The following is a 23,406-nucleotide window of genomic DNA, read 5'->3' as shown; positions in this document are numbered from 1 at the left end:
TCGACAACATGATGATGATGATTATTTAAAATATTTTTGTGTGTGTGATAAATATATATACATATATACATTTTTTTTAACACACACACACACACAAATATTTTAAATAATCATCATCATGTTATATATATATATATATATATATATATATAATTTTTTTTTTTTTTTTTTTTAAAAGGCTAAACCCTGAAACTATCATGTTGTCAACAAATCATATATTATATAAAGAAGCACTTTTTATAACAACAAATTTATAATATCCTGTCATTAGTTTACTAAAATCAAGATTTTAAGATGTTTTCTGAATTCATTTTTACAATTAAACAAGTTTCTTAAATTTTTCCAAAGGTGGCGACGGACAAGGTAGCAGGCAAGCTGAGTTCGACTCTTTCATGGGTGAAGAACTCAGTGTCGCTCACGGTGAGTCAGATGGCTAGTCAGGTGGCCACCCCCTCCTCGCTGCACACCACTGTGGCTTCATCCACGGCCTCGCTGTCCTCGCCCTCCTCAGCCTCCCCGACCCAGCTCAGCCCGGATGATGTGGAGCTGTTGGCCAAACTAGAGGAGCAGAACAGGTACGAGTTCTTCACCCAATGTCATCTGGACGATTTGTTTCAAGTCTTCATCTTTAGTGTTTGCCAAAGCACAATACCTGAACAATTATCCCATTCCCAGAAATATTTTGGGGCACCATTTGGTCAAATTGCAGTGCATATTGGGTGTTACACCAGCTATGTTGCAGATAAGTGGCATATGCAAATTAAAAAAAAAAAAATAAAAAAAAAAAATAAATATATATATATATATATATATATATATATATATATATATATATATATATATATATATATATATATATATATATATATATATATATATATATTGTTTTAAATTGATCTCTTTTTGTTAAATTATTACTCGCGTACTTTCTTTTACTGCTTAAAGGATGAATCTTTGATTCGATTTAAGGTCATTTTAGATGAACGGAACAACTTACTTTATACTTGCATTATAGGTTTAAGCATTCTTTTAATGCTGAAAAGCAGGAAGTTATAAATGTCTACAGCCTTTATTTTTTTTTTATAAAGGAAATGCTTTTGTTTGTTGTGAACTTGTTTGGCCTTCAGACTGGCAGACTTTCATTTTAGAGTTTGTCCATCCTTGTGTTGAGGAGCTCTAATCTTGTCCAGCTTCTCTTCTGGTGTGGTCCAAATTTAGCCTGCTCTCTTGTGTAAACAGTGATATGTCAAGAGCACTGACATGATGTTAACACAGTGAAGCCTTTGCTGGGGTGGCTGTGTTGTGTTCTCAGACAAGTGATGGCACAGTACTTTTCCAAATATAGAACCTGCGAGAGATGAGGGTCTGTGGAACTGTCTGTCTGCCAGTTTTAGTTCTCCTGTAATCCACAACCTTCTCACTTGTTGACATGATAGCAAGTGTGAGAGTTGCTCACATATAGTTGAAGGAAATTATTCATGTGGGTGTCACTGGTTCAAATCCTGCTGGTGATGTGTTCTGATGTTATTCCTCCTTTCACACTACTGTTCAAAAGTGTGGGGTTGATTAATTTTGTTTTAACATTTTTGAAAGAAGGCTCTTGCTCACTAAAGGTCTTTGCACACTGAGTCCGAAATTCTCGTAAAAAAATAAGACGTCAATCACGTTTACACTCTGCCTTCGAAACTTTCGTCTGTCATTAAAAAAAAAAAAAAAATTGTACCAGGTTCGATTTTCTGCGTTTTCACATCCATAGCAAGCATTTTGATAGGAAAGGATGACTGATATGAAAAAACAACAACAACAAAACAAACAAAAAAAACCTAAAATTTCAGACTCAGTGTGCAAGGACCTTAAGCCTGCATTTACATATAGTAAAACAGTATTATTATGAAATATTATTACAATTTAAAGTATCTTTACTATTTTTAAATAATTTAAAATGTAATTTATTCCTGTGGCGGTAAAGCTGAATTTTCTGAAGTGATTCCTCCATTCCTCAATGTCACATGATCCTTCAGTAATCATTCTAATGCCAATTTGGTGCTCAGTACACAATACACATTCTCCTTATTACCAGTTTTTAACTGCTTTATATATTAATTAATTAGTTTGGAAATTGATGTTTCTTTTCAGAATTCTTTAAATAGAATGATCAAATTAACATTTATTTGAAATAGAAATCTTTTGTATTAATGTTAAAGTCTTTACTAACACTTTTGACCAATTTAATGTGTCCTTGCTGAATTAAAGTATTCGTTTATTGACCCCAAACTTTTTTTTAGAGTAATATCAAACCAAAAAAAAAAGTAAAAAATATTAACAATATTAGCTCATTTATTGCAAACTCATTCATATAAAATATTCATGATTTTCTATGTATTTCACATTTGTTCTGCATCAGAAATGATCAAATATTGTTGTGCATTTGTGCTTTTTCCATCTTGTTCCCTTCAGATTTACTATGTTAACCCAGTTTGATCTGTGACCTTTATTAAATAGCAGAGTGGGAGTGGTGCTCAGGCCAGCTGACCTCTGACCCCAGCCTTCATCAGGACAGCTGGAGACTACAGCTGGTCCCAGAGATGACTAACAATGCCCTATCACCTGCTGTCTCCTACAGTACTCATGCTATTAGTGTAATGCTGCCTGGCACATGTCAGAGAGTGTCTCCTATCGAGTCAACACAAGCCTCAGCATTGTCATTATGCTCACATGATAGCAAAGCAGAGTAAAACATTCGACAGTCAAAGACATTTAAACCTTGCTTGCTTTGGAAAACCTTTTTAATTAAGCTAAATTTACTTAAATTGTCACATTAGAAACCAGGAAGGAGATGTAATAAAATGATAAAATAAAGGCCTTTTCCTTCCTGGTTTCACATAAGAAGAATTGGTGACCTTATCAGCACCTGCAGCTGATTTCCTGGCTGTTTTAAAGTGTTAATGGGCATGTTGACCTTTTCGTGAGCATTAATTTGAATTAGTGTTGGCAGATCAAAGGCCCGCCCCTTTCCTCATTAATTAGTGAATAGGTTGGAGACCCAATGCTTGCTTTTATCTTGCTGTTTCTGGTATCACAGGCTGTTTTCGGTATTAGAACGGAATCAGAGTGATACGCTTGGGCGAGTGCAACACCCACACAGAGTTCTCTCTGCAGCATGGAAAGTAGGGCAGCAGCTCAGAGGATCTGTGGAGTGTTTGGAGCTCTGATTCTTCACATGTGGCCATATTGGCTTGTCTTGCCACTGCAGAAACGGGGTCTCAAGTACCACTGATTAATCTGTAAATTAGGGCTGTGCCAGTACAATCAGATATTAATAATTTATTTTCTCACAATATTACATTGGCACATAGTTATATTTTTATTTATTGATTTGTTAATTCATGTTTCCTATGGTTTAGTTAATAAAGAAGCAGCTAATCCAAACCGACATTCCCCTGTAAAGTCAGAGCCATGTCCAAGACACTGTGCTCAATTGTGAACAGCATGACAGATTGATATTCCAGATTCACTCGTGTCTTGCTGACATACTGAAACTTTTTTTTCATATATGGCAGATTTTCAAAGACAATTCAGTTATGTTCAGTGTTGGGGAGTAACTAGTTACATGTAACGGAATTACGTAATTTAACTGAGAAAAAATTTGTAATTAAGTTAGTTACTTTTGAAAATGTAAATGGTTACAAAGGAGGTTACATCTGAATTTTTTCACACACCCACATACAGATTTAATTGACTTCTTTCATAAATTGCAGTGACTGCTCTAATATATCAATGTTTCAGGAGTTTGGGACACAGAATTGGACACATGCTTATTCGACAACTGTTTTATTTCCTATTTGGGTTTATGCATATTATGTATGCATATATTAGGCTTTATTTTTTTAAGATTAATAGTTTTTTTCCAAGGCATTGTTAGATGCCAGTGTTTCCTGTCATAACTATGCAAACATTTGATTTCAAAACCAATATCATAGCTATTAAACTATTTCTTGTTATGATTTTAAATCTGTAATTAACCTCAAAATGATCTCAAAGTAAATAAGAGGTTTTAAGTCTGATTTTGTGGTGGCTGTGCTTTAAATTATTACACGGCTCTGTGGAATGCTTGATTCTGATTGGTCAGTCGTGACATTCCAAGGTATGTTATTCCCCAATAACAACTGGTAAAAGCTAATAACACAGACTCATCCAGGTAACTTAAGTGGGCGCTATATGCTTGCTAGGAACAGTTTTTCTTGTTGGAAGCTTTACATTTGGTTAGCTAATAAAATATTAAAACTCAATTCAATATTATGTGTACAATTTCTTAATTCTGTCATACTGGTATCTAGATTTGCTCTTGTTTTATACAAATGCAGCTGCTGCCATTTTGTTTTGTATACTGTAATGGATTATAAGAGAACTTATAAACTAGTACTGCAAGTACTAGTACTTATGTATGTGGTGAAATGTTGTGTAATAAAAGTGTGTGGTATGACTGCACCGTATCCCTTAAATGTCAGTCTAAACTGCTCTCTTCGTGGAAGCTTTGCGTTCAAATATTTAAATTCAGATCAGTGTTTCTTGTCTAATTATTTACTTTTGTGGCAAGCAGCCGTGTACTAAGCGGGATAATGTACATCCAGCCAGTTTTTATCGCAAAATAAATATGTACATTATCCCTTACTTATTATTTTAATTCAAGTGATGAAGGATTTTGAAAGTCTGGCAGTAATCAGTGTTGAGTGCTACTGTAAGGTTAACCCTGCCTGTAATTGAAATGTTACACTACTTACTGCATTTTAAATAGGGTAACTTGTAATCTCTAATGCCGAGTTCACACTGCACGATTTTCAAACTCATCGGATCGCTGTTGTTTTCACACTGCGTGACTATCTGGGGTAGCATTCAGTCGCTGCTGTGTTCACACTGCACGATGGATCGGCGACAGGGGCTTTCACATTGCACGATTTCACAATAGGAAGAATCGCCAACAACTCTGTCTGATCCGCAAACTACGATTCACAACAAAACACACGCGAGAAGTGATAATGAAATAACGCGAGAACCTGCGTGCGTCAGCCCGTTGTTCTCGAGCTAGACTGGAAGTATTAAAACAATATAGCCCGCAAATGGTCTGTGTGCTGATTTCCAGCTACAAAAACAAAAACAGATTATGCAGGAGGGAGATGCAGGGAACAGGGATTGTGTTCTGCAAAGAGTGGTAAATAATAATTTGCAGTAACTGTTATGTTGTTGCGGCTGGTCAAGCGTTTGTGCTTGTTTCTGTATGATATAATTGTACAAATTAAAATACTGATATGATAACTCCTCACAGAACTTCCCTCTGCCCTGTATCTTTGTCTCTCATTGGCTGAAGGTCATCGTGATGTAGTTTTCAGTCAGAAATCATTGCACACAGCGTGATTGTGAATCGCGGACAGGTCCAGATATTTAGCATGCCAAATATTTCACGGGCGTCGGCGACGTGTCGGCGATTCCCTCAGATCGCGTCTTTGGTAATTCACACTGCGCGATTGTCATTGTGAACGAGCTCCGATTTGCCTCCGATGTCGGGCATTTGTCGGCGATTTATCAAAACCTGTCGGCGAGTGAAAAATCGGGCTAAAATCGTGCAGTGTGAACTCGGCATAACCTATTACATTTCCAAAGTAACCTTCCCAGCACTGGTTATGTTTTGTATTGCAACATGTATCATAATGTGTGTGAGGTTGCTGATACCTAGCCCTACTTTACACTTGCATAAAGTTTAGGATTTGTTTGTTTAGGATGTTTTCAAAAGATGTCTCTTATCCTCACCAAGGCTGCATTTATTTGATAGAAAATACAATAAAATCAATAATTTATGAAGTAGTATTACAATATATAAAATGATTTTCTATTTTAAAAGTTTTAAAATGCAATTTCTTCATCTGATAGTAAAGCTGAATTTTTAGCAGCCATTAATCCAATCTTTAGTATCCCATGATCCTCCAGAGACATTTCTAATATGCTGTTCAAGTGCTTAAGATTAATTTCCTTTTATTATTATTAATGTTAAAAACAGCTGTGCACTTTAAAGGTGCCATAGAATGCATTGATACAATATTTTAAATTGTTCTCTGATATCTACATAGAAGGTATGTGGCTTAGGTAAGGGCAAAAATTCTCCATAAACGGTTTTACTTGTGCATCTACAACCCTAAGATTTCTCCCTAGAATGAAATGGTCTGTTTTTGGCTTATTTGGAAGGGTCATGAATAATAATGTGGTGCTCTGCTCTGATTGGCTGTTTCACAGTGCAGCTCATTTCAGTAGCTCACACAGCAGGAAGGAAACACATGGAAAATATATATTTCAATACTTTCCTGTGCAGTTATATCGTTGGGTAATTATACTGTAAATAAAATGCAGGCATCAGGGAGCCGCTATTAATATGTGGGGCACTGAAACTGTTTTTGAATGCACAATCCATTTTTAGTTTCACTTTCGCTTTCGAGATTCGCGATCGCAGGTACTCTGTTTATACTATGGAGCAGCAGTACTTAGCACATATTTTACAAGATCAGATGCTTGTCAGTGGTGCTCAGGATCTGTAAATAATTCGCCATAATCCTCATCTCTCCTTACTCTGTTTATGTGGTAAATGAAATCTTATGTACTGTAATGTAACAGGCTACCGCTAGCAAGGAGCTAAGCATGTCCCATTAGTGGCTCGCGTTATTTTATTAGATCGTGTTATTTGTTTTCTGAATACAGACACCAAACCAACCCAACCCATCCCTGCACATCACATCCCCTGCACAGCCTGGAACATAACATTTATTTCCATGATCTGCCATTTTCGCTGTTGTCCTCGCTTGTTTCTTCACAATACCTGCAGAACTTCTGATGATTCGGCTGTGCTGGCGGCTGGCCAAGAACATGGGCGGGTGTATGCACAGTCACAGTCGGTGTTATGTTCTGATTCGCCTATTTTTCAGTGGTATTTTGCATTCAGGAGATTTACATAAGGAGGAGGAAACAATGCTGTTTGAGGCTCACGGTATGTCATTTCCATGTACAGAACTCTTATTATTCAACTATGCCAAGGTAAATGCAGTTTTCCATTCTATGGCACCTTTAATATTTTTGTGGAAACTACATTTTTTCCCCACAGTATTCTTTGAATAGAAAAGGTCAAAAGAACATTTATTTAAAAAAAAAAATTAAACAATGTAAACTTTTTTTATGACTTATGAATGGTAGTGTATGTGATCAAGACACTCCATAGCATGGTTCAAAATGAATCAATAACCAAATGATAGTTACAAGGAATAAATAAGGAAGCAAATCACAATGTGATGTGATTTATAACAAATGACGTTTTGCAGAGAAACTGATGCTGCGAATGACATAGAAGTGAATTTTAAAGACTATGAAATAATTCTGTTTTAATGCAAAATACAGTTTCATTGCTGGTAAGAAATACAATCCAGTAATTCACCCCCCACATATTTTGAACTCCACTGGGAGTACATTTTACTTTGCTGCTTTGCAGGTTGAGGGCCTTTGCACTTTAGATAAGCATTGTTTGTGTGTGTATTTATGCGGGCTCAGAGAGAGAGAGAGAGTGGGGTGAGACTGAGACAGCAAGAGAGTGTGAGAGAGAATCAGGTTGCTTCAGTTCTCACAGACACACATTTGGGATTACTTGGAGAAATCCGGGGAAAGACATGTGGATTGCAGAATGAGCTTCCCATGGTGAGCAGCTTCACAGTAATACCTTTGATCAATTCTCTATCGCACAACACAGCAGATGCAACAGAGCTGTGATTCACAGCCGGTTACTCATTTTTATTAATGCTGTCTTTTTCAATGCCACTGTCTTTTTTTTTTTTTTTTTTCTGTTTGTGGTTGCTTTTAAATTCATACGTAGAACAAGTACTTGGATTTGTCTGCTTTTACAAAGTGACATTTTTATTTTATTTTTTATTTTTTGAAGGAATGAGCAGTGTTTGTTTCCTGTACAAGAATCCACTTTGCACTTTAACCAGCAGTGAATCATTAACACAGAAGCAACGCTTGCAATGCAAATTGTCTTAATGCTTACTAAATTCATCAAATAGTTTAAGCCTACAGTACATACTTTATTTAATTGCTTTATTTGTATTTAATATAGTTTATGAACATCTGTACAATGGCTTGTGAGTGGATGTAATTACAAATGTTTGTGGGATTTCCCAAACTTTCTGTCCTTTGAGTAAATACCATCAAGATAAAGGTTTGCATCTGGGCTGCAGTGGATTAAGAACCACTAGATTAGATTAAACGGAATAAAGATTTTTATAAATTTCCACTTAGAAACAAAGATTTTACTATTTCTGGTTTTTGCACCCTAACCAGGCCTTCTCATTTGTTCCCACATACCAAAGCGGCAAGCTCTGCCTTGCTTCAAAGACAATGGAGGTTGCTCATTATGCATTTCATAGTTCACCCAAAAAGGAAAATTCAAGATCAATTACTCAAATCATTCATTCATGTTGTTCCAAACCTGTTCTTGCTTCTGCAGAACATAAAAGATATTTTGAAAACAGTTCAAATGAAAACTGTTGGTTACCACCATACGTACACGTTTGGAACAGCATTAAAATGAATAAATGATGACAGAACTATTCATTTGAATAATGAAGGTCTTTAAAGTTTCCTATCTGTTGCTAATAATTTTTTGTTGGCCCTTTAATGTTGTTTGTCTTACTTTGATAGAATTATTACTCATACTGGTTAGTCACCACTAAAATCATGAAGCAACTGGTTATTCTAAGACAGTCACAACCAACAAGATAACATTCTCATGTATCCCATTGCAATTCGTGACTGGAATTTAAAGTAACCTTTAAGTTGTTTAGAATGCAGTTTATAGTGTGCTTCTAACAAAAATTGGATTGAAAAGATACATTTTCGAGGATTTAAGTCCAGTAGTCTGAGAAAAACAGAGACTGAAAGTGTCCCAGCAGGACCGTCTCTCTTTTTTCCTTTCTGCCCACCTACCACCAGTAACTCATTCAGCATCACAACCCCTCAGCTGTGAACTCCATGACTCTCTCTCGCTGCCTTTCACCCCTAACAACCGTGGCCCCCCTTACGTGACCCAAAAGCGGCTGTAACTGGATCCAGCCTCAGAGCCTTGGTCATGACGTCACCTAGCGCTGCCTTTTGAGAACCGGGGCCCCTCTCTTTTTCCGAGATCAGGTTTCCATGGCTTTGTGTCTGTGCTGTCAGCTCTTAAATGTTGAGGTTACTCACTGCTTGTTTTCCAGCTGATCCAGGGTCAGGTTCACAATGATAGCGTCCCCACATTGTTGCGCTCAGTCAGAAAGGGACTTTTTTTTTTTTTTTAACTATGTAATAAGCATTTTACAACTTTGTTTTGAAGCATTTTATATTTTGATGGAAGTGGCAGGAAGATTTAGTCTGTTTCTATGTGCCTTATTTGTCTTTATTTTTGGATAGGGTTTTTAGGTTTTATTGGCCTGTTGATTTTTCTGTGTGCAGATGCTAATAAAGTTAGCCTTTTATTAATTTTTTTTTACCTATTCTACAAAGAATTTCTATTCTTTTTTTTTTTTCTGTTTTATAACCACTGCATTTTGCATAAGATATGCTGGGGAGTCTTAAATTGGCTTTTCTATTTATAGCTGTCTGCCAACATTCCCAAGCTAGCACACTCATTTGGCAAACATCCCCTGTTTCATAACAATATTCAGTTGTTAATTCTAAATACTTGACTTCTAATGCTGTGCTCTGAATTGTGTGTTGCTTAGAACTGTATTAATGTCTGGAACAGATATGCCACCCAGTGTTTTTTCCCATTAGGCAAAAAAAGAGTGCTGGGACCAGTTTAGCCATGCAGCTAACAGCTACTGCTGCCCAAAATACAACTTTAATGTCAACATGAACATGTCAGTGCCATAAGTTGCCAGCAGTGACATCACTACTGTTTCTCCGTAGAATGGATGGTAGGCTCTGCTACAAAAACCTGCCATTCAGTTCACTGATTATCAACTTAGATGACTTCTCTGAAACTGGATGAAAAGCTGACATGATCAAAGTTTTGTGACTGTTATTGTGTTCCTTAATGCGATGGCTTCTCTTATCACCGCTCCATCTGTACACCAAAACTTCCTTTAAGGAAATACAACTTCTACCTTTAAACTGTATTACTTTTCATTTTAGAGTGGGTGGTATTAATTAAGTTTTTATGCCACAGTACATTTTTATGTCTTGGCAATAAATCTTTTTGCTGGAAATTCAGCAGAAAATTGTTTGTATTAAAATAAATATTGAAAAATAGGTCTCTTATTAAGTTATTCATAATTGTTTAACTACACAACTGCACAACACAATATGCTTACAAAATCCTTAAAGGGATAGTTCACCCAAAACTGAAAATTCTGTCATTACTCACCCTCATGTCATTCCAAACCTTTGTTCATCTTCGGAACACAAATTAAGATATTTTTGATGAAATACAAGAGCTTTCTGACCCTCCATAGACTAAGGTAACTACCTCGTTCAAGGCCCAGAAAACATAGTAGGGATATCGTTAAAACAGTCCATGTGTCATCAGTGGTTCAACCGTAATGTTATGAAGCTACGAAAATACTTTTTTTCATAAAAACATACGTTTTTTCATTTATGCTTCTTTTAAAAGAACAAAACATTAGGTTACAGTTTACTTATGTAATAACTGTTCTTTGCCATGGTTGTCTTTCCAGGTTGTTGGAGACGGACAGTAAGTCTTTACGGTCTGTGAACGGCTCTCGAAGGAACAGTGGCTCCTCCCTGGTATCTAGTTCATCAGCCTCCTCCAACTTGTCACACTTGGAGGAGGATTCATGGATCATGTGGGGACGCATCGTCAATGAGTGGGAAGATGTGCGGAAGAAGAAGGAAAAACAACTCAAGGTAAGCAGATAGACTATCCATCAAGTACTGTGAGCAAATCAGATATATGCCACTTATTACTGAACATAAGGGTTTTCAGATATCATTCTTTTATTTAATTACAATAACAAAATGTATTGGTATTTAGAGCAAAGCTACAGCAACATCAAATATACTGCATAAGCACACAGCCACAAATTTATTGCTGTTATAAGGTAGTGAAACACATTACAAAAAAGGTCATAAAACATACAGCCCAATTTGATTATGTGAGTGATTTACTGGTGGTGCTAATGTGTTCATGAATTAAGAAAAATGGTAAATGTGCAGTGCCATTGCAGACTGAGGAAATGGATAGAAATCGCTCCAAGAGAGAAAGGACTATTTACTGATGACAACCAGCTGAAATGATTGATGTCAAGTAGCATTTCTAGAGCAATTGTAATGGTATATTTAAATAATGAATATTCAAAATTTATGCAGCAAATGAAGAGTTTAACAAAATCCATGGTGTGTGATGGGAAATGGTTTATAATCTTCATAGAGAGCTTAGCATGAACTGTTTGCTCCTGGGTGTATAGCACCTACAGCTGAAGTATGACTTTTGAAGAAAAAAAAAAAAAGGCTGGTCAAGGCCTTTTATCAACTTTATCTCTTTCCAAAACATTACTTATTACTACACGGAAGCTTAGGCCTTCTGAAATATTTTCCATTTCCTCTTAAAATAATACTTATGCAGTGTTTTACATATCCTGCACACACAATAACATTTCCAAGGAAACAATGGGAAAGAGAAAGTGGTAAACCACTTAAGCAAATTTCACAGTTGTCACTTTGCCACAGAACATACTGAACTCAGTGAGACAAATTAAATGCAGTTTGTGTTTAGTGTATGACCTCTTACAAGCCAAAGAGGCGGATCTCAGGCGCTTCTAGCAAAGCAGCAACAGAAGTCTTTTGTACAGCCTAGTATTCTAACAAAGACACATCTCTAGCACACCCCTAGAGTGCTTTTGAAGAATCTCAGTGCTGACAGTGTATGTAGGTGGACTCTCATCTCAATGACTATCTGCAGAAATAAGCCATCTAAGCCAATCTTCTACTGCGCCGATGAGCACAGGAAACCGCTTAATCAGGTCAAACATAATTTGGTTACAAAAACATCAAGCTTTGCTGTAGAAATCTGACAAGGTTATATTTAGTAGCATAAAATGGTCTTATCCTGTCTGAGGTACAAACTAAACCCTGGGAGAGAACATCTGAATGCTGACATTCTTGGAAATTTGAGTCATTTGAATGCGTAATCCTTCAAATAAACTAATGGAGATTTGGCAGTATGTGTACTTGCTTTTAAGTTTATGTCCTGACTTTCAGTGTTAATATTTAAATCAGTGTTTTTTTTTTTTTTTCCTTCTTAGGAACTGGTTAGGAAAGGCATTCCACATCACTTCCGAGCAATAGTGTGGCAGCTGTTGTGCAATGCCCAGAATCTACCCATAAAGGAGCAGTATTCTGAGCTTCTGAAGATGACCTCGCCTTGTGAAAAACTTATCCGCAGGGACATTGCCCGTACCTACCCCGAGCATGAGTTCTTTAAGGAGAAAGACAGTCTGGGTCAGGAGGTGCTCTTTAATGTTATGAAGGTAGGTTACTAGCCACTTTTATTTAAGGCAGCAATATATTTAATATCAGAAGAATCTCTTTGAACTAGGACAAAGTAGTTATAGTTCATGGTTAGTTATAGGAGTATAAACCTCCTGATCTTTAACCTGTGCACCACCTGACATTGGTTTTTGTTTAATGTCATTTGAAACCAGTTTTTACACAAGGAAAACACCTAAAGGTCACTGGAGTTTTTTTTTTTTTTTTTTTAAATATTATTTTTAATATATATATTTTTTAAGATGAGTAATAATGGGGAATAACAGATCTGGTTCTGCTCTTAACTGAGCAATGATTTTATGACTTGTGTTTACAGGCTTATTCACTGGTTGATAGAGAGGTGGGCTACTGTCAGGGAAGTGCTTTTATTGTCGGCCTCCTTCTAATGCAGGTATTAACACAATCAAAAAATATTCTAGCTATAAATTACTTTTTTTTTTTTTTAAAGTAACTTTATTACATAATAATAATAATAATAAAATAGTTATTACATAAGCTGTTGTTATTTACAGTCTGTGATAATGTGATATATAATTGTTGCCTCTTTGCAGATGCCAGAAGAAGAGGCTTTCTGTGTGTTTGTGAAACTGATGCAGGATTACAGGCTGAGAGAGCTCTTTAAACCCAGTATGGCTGAACTTGGCCTCTGTATGTACCAGTTTGAATGTATGATTCAGGTCAGTGACTGTCTGCTGATTTGTTCCTCATAAATCCATAAAACTTAGCTTAATGCTTACATCCAGTGCATACTAAATTAAATTAAAAACTTATTGCTTTCACCTGGTGATTTCACTCTTTTTTGGTTTCTCCTTGCAGGAGCAGCTCCCAGAGCTCCATGTGCACTTCCAGGCCCAGAGTTTCCATACCTCCATGTATGCTTCATCTTGGTTCCTCACCATCTTTCTAACCTCTTTTCCTCTTCCTGTTGCCACCAGGATCTTTGATATATTCATGTGTGAGGTAGGACTTAGTGGTTGTCATTCTTTCTCTCCAAACACACTGTACTCCGCCTCTCATTTTTATGTAGTCATATGTTTTGCATGCTAAGCTAATTTGAGAACACAACACACTGGTGTATTTCAGTGGTCTCTTATCGCCCTCTGGTGGCTTCACAATGCTACTGCATATATTTTTGGATCTTGATTTCTCACCAGTAGGTGTCCTTACAGGGTTTAGAGATAGTGTTTCGTGTGGGGATGGCCATCCTACAGATGAATCAGGCTGAGCTCATGCAGTTGGACATGGAAGGAATGTTGCAGGTGGGGTATTTATAAACTTTTTATTCTCAAGGATAAACTCCCATTTAATTTAATTATAGCTGCTATGCAAGCTGATGCTTTTCTCAGTGGAAGCTACCACACCATAATTAGAGTCTAGGGCTGTTATACAAATGAGTTTGTTTTACAGATATGCAATTATTATTTAAGCAAAATACAAAAGTTCTTTAAATTTCTTTGAGTAACCATTGAAATAATAACTTGTGTAATCAGTAATTTATGACATTTTTTTATAAAGTTGGTCAAACGTTTAGAATAATTAAGATTTTTTAATACATTTGAAAGAAGTCTCTTTTTTTTTTTTTTTTTTTTTTGATAAAGTAAAAACAGTGATATTGTGAAATATTACACATTAAAATAACTGTTTTCTATTGTAATACATTTTAAAATGTAATTTATTTCTGTTATGGTATATTATTAATAAAGTATAATTAAAAATAATAATTTAGTTTTGATATTTTCACTCTGCAGCACTTTCAGAAGGTCGTCCCTCACCAGCTGGATAGTGGACCAGACAAAGTCATCCAGGCTGCTTATCAAGTCAAGTACAATGCCAAGAAAATGAAAAAGTGAGTGTACATTTATGTAAAGTGAATTTCTTTTCTTTTCTTTTTTCCTTTCAGTATGTTTTTGGACATGGAAGATTGCTTAACTGTTTCTTTGTCTTTATTCTCAGATTGGAAAAGGAGTACACTACAATCAAAACCAAGGAGATGGAGGAACAGGTGGAGATCAAGGTGAGACAGCCATCCCACTCCTAATAACATTTTGCTTAAATGATGCCTTTTCAGACATTTTTGCCACTCTTCTTAGTATTGTTGTTCATATTAGTATGCTCTTATGGACACTGTTCATAGACTTTAAGGTGTTTCCACTGCTATTAACATAAATTTAGTTTTAAAATTGTTTTAATTTTTAATTAATGTGCATTTATAGCACTCTTCTTTGCATTAAGTTGTAAAATAGCTAGTTAACAGTGCTAAAAGTGTGTTCCAAATTTGACATTTTTCTCTCTTCTGAGGCTAATCAATCTGTCTGTTATTTCCACTTTTGGGAAGTTGTGGAAATGATGGTATGGATTTTGTCTTTTACTATTGCAGCAAATGGGAACATGATAATCTGAAGAAATTATATTTGCTGTAGTTTTCCGTTCACCACTGTAGGTGTTTTGAGAAACCCCGAAATGTGAAAAAGTCCATTACTACAATTATCTCTTATTTTTTCAATCCATTTTTAAGTAGTAAATATTTTAATAAATACTAGTAGCTGAATTAATCAATACCCAAACTAAACAATGTTGCCAAATATAGTTCACAGCATCTAGTACTGTGTAATATTGTATTGATGTATTTCAGTCTAACATTGTTGATGTTGACACTCTATTACAGAGACTACGCACAGAGAACAGACTCCTGAAGCAGAGAATAGACACTCTGGAGAAAGTGAGTGATAAATAAGATGTGAAGCAAATCATTCATTATTCAAACACATCCATATACCATTATGTCATCCCATATTTGCTTATCTTGAATTGGTTCATGGCTCTCCTTGTTGTCAGTTATTCTTTGGTGTAACCAGTAACAAATGCTTGAACACACCCCATTGGGTGTATCATAACTGGCTTGTGTGCATGTCATTGGAAAACTTGTGTTTTATGAGGCTGGTAAGTACAGCGATAACAAAAAAAAATCACCCTTTTGGGTGTGCACATGGGTAATGCTTGTCTACATGTACTAATTTCAGACAATAATGGTTGTCTGACAGGCTGTCTTTTGAGCTATAATTTTTTGAGCATGGGTGAAAACCCGAACCTGCATTGATGCATGTTGGAATATTCTCTGCTTGTAAAGGCATGTTTGTATCATGCATGAAACGGAAAGCCCATGGTGCAGATCAGTTAAAAAAAAAAAAAAAAAGCAATAAAAACAAAGACGCACATCTACTCGCCTTCCATCTCCTCCCCGCATGGAACCTTTGTACTCAAATGAAGTACTAACTCAAACGCCTTTACAAATTCCCCATTTGTAACCCAGAGCCGCGTTTGTCGTGCAAATATAGTAGATCCACAAACTTTAAAATGACATCAGTTTCTGCTGTATTCTCACCCTACTGACGCTCAGACTGTCCTCTGCTTGGCCTCCTTTTACACTTTTCACCCTGTTGTGGTGTCACAATCTTGCTTTATTTCATAGCTACAGCACGAACACCATGCTCAAACCATGTTCCTTTTCTACCCCACCTCACTATGACTGTTTCAAAACTGCATTTATGCAAATTTAGAGAATGTTAATCTAAAACAGTGTCTTTGCAATGTCTTAATGTAGGGGTACGAAAAAGAACACTGTTTTCTGTCAAATCAGTCTTATTATTTTGTTCTGTGTTGTAATATCCTTTGGTCTCTCTCTTCTCTTTGCTGTTTCCTTTATGGATTTTCTCTGTTTTTAGGAAAGTGCTTCTTTGGCAGATAGATTGATACAGGTACAATTTTCACTCTCCTCTCCACCATTTATCTCTGTCTTTCCCCTTTAAGAACCCAACAGTTCTATCTTTAGCTTTGCTTCATTTCCTTGATTTGCTTAAATATCTCACACCTACTCACAATCAAAAGTGAAATAAGGCAAATTCTGCGATTTCTGACTTTAGGGAAAAGGCCTCACTGTGCTTAGTATCTTTGGGCTGCAGTCCTGATTATTGGTGGAATACTACAATAATCCCCATTTGATAGTCGAAAAAAATTAAGTGCTAAATCGAAAGACTAAAACTGCTAACAGCATGACAGAGCTTTAGATCCAGCATTATTTTTTCTCCATCCATACGTCCGTTTCCACCCATTCCGATTCTCCGCTCACCCCTCATCCATAATTGGTCACGTCAGGGTCAGGTGACACGAGCCCAAGAGGCAGAGGAGAACTACCTGGTCAAACGGGAGCTGGCCACGGTCAAACAACACAATGAGGAGACCAGCGCACTGCTGGAGCAAGCGCAAAACACCATCCGACAGCTCCAGCAACAGCAGCCGTTTGCGGTAAGGGCAGCTCAGAGACAGTGCCTCCTCCTGAATGAGAGGCCTGCTCTTTGAACACAGAAACCGGTTGAAAACACTGAGAAATGTTTTGCTCCATGTCAACAGTTTGCAGTGGCAGCCACACTTGATTTATTCGGTGTTGCCTAGCAACAAAATCTCAGCGAACGGCAGCTCTTGTAATGATGCTCTTTACATGCATGACTGCAGATCAGAACAGCAGAGCAAGGTCATTTGCATGCACAACAGTGCCAAATGGGGCTTATGTACATGCAAGAGTTGTCAAATATGAGTGTAACTTAAGCAAGAGTCTTGAGTCGCCACCGTCTGTTTAATAAAATCTACACACTCGACTGAAGGGCAGAATATGGCTCATCAATTATTAATGTGCACATGCTCAACACGGAGAAAAAGCGGATAATGTGTCATTTGCTGTGGGGAAAGTGCTGTTTTACATAATGTTGTGTTGCAGTTTCATTATGTTTTAATGTGACTGTTGGTAAAACTAGTGTTTTTTGTTTTTGAAGCAAGGATGAAATGTGTGCATTGGTGAAATCAAACTGCAAGAGCTGTTCAGATGTTATGTCCACGAGTATTCAGTGCTAACAATGAATGATCAAAATAATTTTTGCTCACATAATTTCTTTGGTTTTCAATTTAGAAAGGGAACCCACGCTACTCTGAAGAGTTCATCCTGCAGTTGGAGAGGGAACTGGTGCAGGCCCGCTTTAAAGAGGCTGAGTCTCAGTGTGCACTGAAGGAGATGCAGGACAAGATTCTTGACATGGAGAAGGTGGAAGAACTTTTCTCAAGCACACAAACTCGCCTGTAAACTGTTGTGGTTTTCCACCGTAGTGGAACTGTCGAACAATGATGCAATTGGCTACTTTGCTACAAAACCTGCTCATGAAGAAATATTTTTTATGCATATTGCAAGTTTTGAGAATATATAATTTTACGTCCTTAATTGAATTGCACAAGCTGCTTTTAATGATAATAAGCAATCAATTCTCACGCAATATTATTAGAATTTCTTTTTTTTTTTTTTTTTTTTTTTAAATGGACAGGAACAGTTATGTGGTTGGTGTTGCTGTGCTGCATTAAAGGGTGCATTAAATTGAATAAAAGTCACTGTAAAGGCCTTCACATTGCTACAAAAAATTATATTTCAAATGAATGCTGTTGGACTTTCTGTTCATCAAAGAATACTGAAACAAAATATAGCATGGTTGTGTCATGTCGTGCACTGGTTCCAGGACCCTGACTGTGGAAAACTGCTTTTTGTTCATTGTTATACAAGCACTAACTAAGTACTAACTCTGTCTTAACTCTTTTGTTTCTGTTTCAGAGAAATGCATCCCTGCCAGATGAAAATAATGTGGTATGTCTTCAGGAGGAACTAATTGGTGTAAAGTTGAGGGAGGCAGAGGCTCTAACAGGCCTTAAAGAGCTTAGACAGCAGGTCAGAGACCTGGAGGAGCACTGGCAGGTAAATACACAATTTCAGAGAGCTGTTTTATCCACAGTTTAAGAGTTTAAGAATATGTGTAAGTGTGTGTGCAAGCTCTGCTGTGTTGCAGTTTTACCATGTGCTGTCCCTTTCATGCTTCCATTTAACTCACAAATGTTTAAGTAAGGTACTTTGGTGTTGTGTGCAGAGGCATCTGGCGCGCACGGCAGGCCGCTGGAAAGACAGTCCGCGGAAGAATGCAGCGAACGAGCTTCAGGATGAGCTGATGAGCGTGAGGCTCAGAGAGGCAGAGGCACAAGCTGAGCTCCGAGAAATCAGACAGAGGATGCTGGAACTGGAGACCCAGGTCTCATTTACATACGATTGCTCATCTTTGTTGTACATACTGTTGGGTGTTCATGAGAAGGCCAGTTTCTAAGCTTGTTTAAGGGGTGACCCCGACTAAGGATTTGCATAGTCAAATCAGAATTGTCGAATCTTGCCAATAGTCAACTCCATAGTCAAGTCATATGTTTGGGGGCGGGTGAGGCAAAACACATTACCCGACAGTCATAAATACTGACGTTAACACACAGGGAAAATGTGTAACGGACACTTTGCAGAAGCAAATAGGGTAAATAATGTTTTATGTTTTGATTAATAGATAGCTAACATTGGTCGGCTGCATATCATGTTGTTATTAGCGCTGATGAAACTGAAGATTTGCACTAAATAAAACCATATAATCTGCTAATATTTGACTGGTAATCGAATCAGGCTTATCCTATCGAAGCATCGAATCTTCGACTATTCAGGGTCACCCCTTGCTTGTTTTAACATTTTTAATATATTTGTAAATTAATCATCAGACAGACTTTTGCCTGGTTACATCTACATCTTTTTTTAAGGATGTTATATCTATGTAACAAAATAATTGACTACAAAACAAAATTATTTACACACAACAAAATTATATTGCACTTAATTCTAATGAAATGGCAAAAAATTCGTTTTGACCCCTGAACTGCAGGCCAATAGCCAATAGAGGGAGACAAAGTTAATGAATTTATACTCTGACATGATTCGCTTTGAGTTTGGACACTGCTTTATCACTTCAGAATTGAGTTTGGTTATCTTGGGATATTTTTTTTTAAAGAAAACTCCATTAATTACATTTGTATGTATTTATGTTTTTTTTTTTTTTCTTCTCACTTTCAGAATCAGATACATAGTAATCAACTGCGGCGTGCAGAACTAGAGGCACGTAATCTACAGGAGCGACTGCAGGTTTTGACCAACCAGAACAAGATGTTGCATACAGAGCTGCAAGAGACAAAACGGAAACAGGCTGAAATAGACTGCAAGGTTAGTGACAGTCAACCTAATACATAAAAAAAAAAAAAAAAAAAAAATTATAATGCTATATAATCACTTTGGATAAAGTACGTATTTCTTATACTAGTTTACCAGTACATTACCAGTACCAGTTTACCATTACTTTTATTCAATTAGTAATCTGTCAAAATAATAATAAAAAAGATACAAAAAAGCAAAATATGCCTCTAATTACCACATATTTGTATGATTTGGTTACATTTCCTCATTCATTGACTTAGCTTTAAATAGGGTTTAGCAGTTCCTGTTTTCAGCGCTTCAGTTTGAGAGCAGCAGTAGATGCTGAGTGTTTCTGGTCTCAGATAAGCTTAACAAAAATAAGCCATTCAAAAAAAACTGAATATATATGCATGTTCACAGTGGATTCATTTCACAGCTTTTTCTTTTTTATAACAGAATAAAGAAGAGGTAATGGCAGTGAGACTGAGAGAAGCTGACAATATTGCTGCCATGGCTGAGCTTCAGCAGCAGATCTCTGAGCTTGAGATTCAGGTACAAATAAGAACAGAATTCACTCAGCACAACACATGCCATCACAATTTAGTCCTTTCACAGCATAGCACAGTCTATCCGTCCAATCCAGGATAGTAGTCTCTCCAAAGCACAGCTGCTAATAGATTTTTTGTCCCTTAGCTTCCAGAATACCCATTAAATTTCACATTTACAATGTGATTACGTCTTTCTGCTGTCACAGCATTTTTACTTTTACATTTTTTTAATTTATACTCTAGTGTGTAAATAAGGGTTTAACTCTGGGATTATTTGTGAACACAGTTCTCCTGAGGATACCATTTAAGTAAGAAGGGGTATTTATGTATTTTAAATATGTTGTTTACATTTTTTTTTGATTGATTTAGTAAGGTATTTGGTGATTGTCAACAAATAACTTTGACTGAACCCAAATCCTTTATAAATAGTATATAATGTATATTAGATGCCTTAAAATCACTTTAAAAGCAGTTGCATGTTCCAGATACTAGTTCCAGATAACATCTAGATAAAAAAAAAAAACGACAACAAAAAAACTGTTTTTCAGAATCCAATAGTAAGATGTGTGAAAACGTTTCATGTAAATCAGTTTAAATTTACTGTCATTTACGCAGCTTAGGCATTACAGTAAATAGAGCCATATATATATTTGTTGACCGTGATTGAAACAGGTGTGTTTTGATTTGAGGGAAGGATTATATTAGTAAGATTTACTGGATTAAAGTGAGACGAGCGTTTGATCTTTTCGGAGAAGACGCTGCTGTCTGAAAAGGTAGTGTTCCCCATGCAGGAAGCCAAATTATTTTAAAGATTAGCTCAGTATATCATCAGTGTGGGGTGTTTGACTTTCCTTCCTGAGACCGATATAAACTGGGCTTTTTTTTGTATTCGAAACTAAATCTCACCTTTATGAGAGTGTGTTCATTTCTGTCACAAGCTTTTCTCTTCAGCACTTTCTTTTACCTTTCTATGAAGTTTGATGTTGGATAGACTGTGTCATCTCTCATTTTGTTGTTTCCTTTCTTAGATTTATCCTGAGAGTGGTTTTTTTTTTTTAATTTAATTTTTTTTGTGTGTGCGCTGAAATTGCATCAGCTTGCTATATATCAGATTAGACAAGCATGCTCCTCACAGGCATGTGCAGCTCTTAGCTGTGGTTCTGTGGTTTTGGCTACCTACATGGTTTTTACCCTGAGGGCTGTGGGCAACAGATCTGGCTCACCGTATTTTAATTCACTTTTAGGCTGTTGGTAAAAGTCAGTGACGATGAGAGGCAGTGAGAGAAAGTAACTGCCCATTGTATATCTATCATCCTTGAACATCATCAAATGTAAGCTAATTTTGGGCATTGAAAAAATATGTTAATTTAGGCTGTTAATGAATGCAATATTCATATAATGAATATTTTAAGTTGCACACTGTTTATTTCTTTGTGCTGTTTGTGAATTTATTTTACATTATTCATATGTTCTGCGTGATTTACTAAATCTGATTCAAATGTTGTGTAGCTGATCACACACAAAATGGAACACCTGTTTATCATTAAATGATAAAGTAAGTTCTACACAAATTGCCGCATTTTAACAGTTACACAGACAAAAAATATTAAATGCTATAAAAATCAAATAGGTTGACAGGCCTATTTTAAATGTATTATGGAGCATTTTGAATTTGCATCTCTATTCATCATTGTTACCGATTTAGCTTCAAATGGATCGTTTATTCGCTCACCTTTCGCCCACTCTTAACTTGACATGTCCCACTTCTGGAAAATATAACACCATGATGTCACCACAGCCTTTTTTCTCTGGACTGACTCTCTGAGTCACCTGATGTGAGTGTGGTTTTTATTTTCACTGGAAAGATCCACTATAAAGTGAACCTACAGGTCTGTCTGACACCAAACACCAACACACTAACCCGACTCCTCAGTATACAGATGTAGACACCTTTCAGAACACCCACACATCTTGTCAGTCCCGAGTCTGTTAATAGTTGGTGACTGACATGCAAGTAAGACGTGAATGAAGCCTTCACAACAAAAATGCAGAACATCAGCATTGCTGCTCCCCTCAACATTGTTATGATCTCTTAGTGGGGTTTTTTTTTTTTTAGTTTTAACACCTAGCTGAGCTCAGGGTTGAAACGGCTGCTTGCACGGCCCATGGGACCGCAGCTTAGCTATCTTCATTACCAGATGAGAAACCACTTCCTATCAGGCAGAGAAACACACTGAGCTATAATCAAAGCTCACATTTTGCTTTATGCTTTACTGCTCTGCATTCATAGGATCTATTGTAACAGAGTGATTTAACTCAGCATGTGTTTGTGAGATGCATGCATAAAACTGAACAAAGAAAGAGCAATAAGAGAAATCTCGGTACTATACTAGTGTGTTGCTGCAGAGGAGAACAGTGACATTTAAGCGTTTCCAAATCACAAGCATCTGAAACACTGAAATGACAGTGTTTGTTGCCATGCCAACCTCGAATAGATCAACAAATATGGCCTTAAGATTTTGCCATTTTAATTACGTATTCATCAGGATGTGTCTGTTGTAGGCGTTTGATTTTAACGTTTCAATAAATGTGCAGTTTCTTGGCTTTATCTGAGTTGCTGATCTCATTTTAAACTTAAAGGTACACAAAAATAACAAAATCTAATATTTTCAGGTTAACATTTAACATTTATCAAAGGTTAAAAAGGAGCAGTGTCACAATAGAGTTCGTTCCATCAGATAAGAATTGCTCAATTTAACGAAGTTGAATCTTCCGCAGAAACTGGACAACAGTTCAACTCTAATATTACAAGTTCATCAGCATCACCATTCGATCGAGTCATTGTGGCTCAGTTCTGTTCTGCTTTTTGTGTGAAACAGTTATGCTGTTTACCTGTTGATTGTGAAAACATCCAAAAAAAAAAAGAGAAAAAGTTGCGTTAACTCTAATCCTTGAACTGAACAAACATTGGATATGCTTTGTTTTTAGGAAAACGTTTATAACTGAATGTATTTTGGCTTCTGAAAAGTCGTTAAAAATTTTTCCATGTAAATATATTGTCATGCAAGGCTTAACATTTTTTCCGTTGCAATAATTTAATGCAGTCAGCATTACATTAGGATTCATGTTTGCACATTAAAGAGATTAGTTGAAAATGCACAATTTTTGCTTTCATATTGGTTAGACTGATACTGTTTTTAT

At 36.5% G+C, this 23,406-nt stretch overlaps 1 protein-coding gene across 5 annotated transcripts in view; it reads left to right on the top strand.

The window, feature by feature from the left end:
- The window catches only part of evi5b (ecotropic viral integration site 5b), a 53,264-nt gene that overhangs the window by 18,078 nt on the left and 11,780 nt on the right, over positions 1-23,406 (top strand). For 3 of the 5 annotated variants that reach the window (XM_058778111.1, XM_058778112.1, XM_058778113.1), the window contains exons 2-18: positions 349-575; positions 10,743-10,932; positions 12,330-12,554; positions 12,890-12,964; positions 13,125-13,250; positions 13,390-13,533; positions 13,743-13,832; positions 14,322-14,419; positions 14,527-14,587; positions 15,239-15,292; positions 16,296-16,328; positions 16,726-16,875; positions 17,534-17,665; positions 18,221-18,361; positions 18,531-18,689; positions 19,541-19,687; positions 20,114-20,209. In XM_058778111.1, coding sequence (XP_058634094.1) covers positions 349-575; positions 10,743-10,932; positions 12,330-12,554; positions 12,890-12,964; positions 13,125-13,250; positions 13,390-13,533; positions 13,743-13,832; positions 14,322-14,419; positions 14,527-14,587; positions 15,239-15,292; positions 16,296-16,328; positions 16,726-16,875; positions 17,534-17,665; positions 18,221-18,361; positions 18,531-18,689; positions 19,541-19,687; positions 20,114-20,209 — 2,148 coding nt within the window. Of the gene's footprint in view, positions 1-348; positions 576-7,581; positions 7,729-10,742; positions 10,933-12,329; positions 12,555-12,889; positions 12,965-13,124; positions 13,251-13,389; positions 13,534-13,742; positions 13,833-14,321; positions 14,420-14,526; positions 14,588-15,238; positions 15,293-16,295; positions 16,329-16,725; positions 16,876-17,533; positions 17,666-18,220; positions 18,362-18,530; positions 18,690-19,540; positions 19,688-20,113; positions 20,210-23,406 lie in introns of those variants that run through there. The other 2 variants (XM_058778115.1, XM_058778114.1) reach the window with 2 other exon arrangements.

Source organism: Onychostoma macrolepis, chromosome 06 (assembly GCF_012432095.1).
Source record: "Onychostoma macrolepis isolate SWU-2019 chromosome 06, ASM1243209v1, whole genome shotgun sequence".
Taxonomy (NCBI): Eukaryota; Metazoa; Chordata; class Actinopteri; order Cypriniformes; family Cyprinidae; genus Onychostoma; species Onychostoma macrolepis.
Note: the sequence above shows the minus strand (reverse complement) of the source record. Positions and strands in the feature narration are given on the sequence as shown.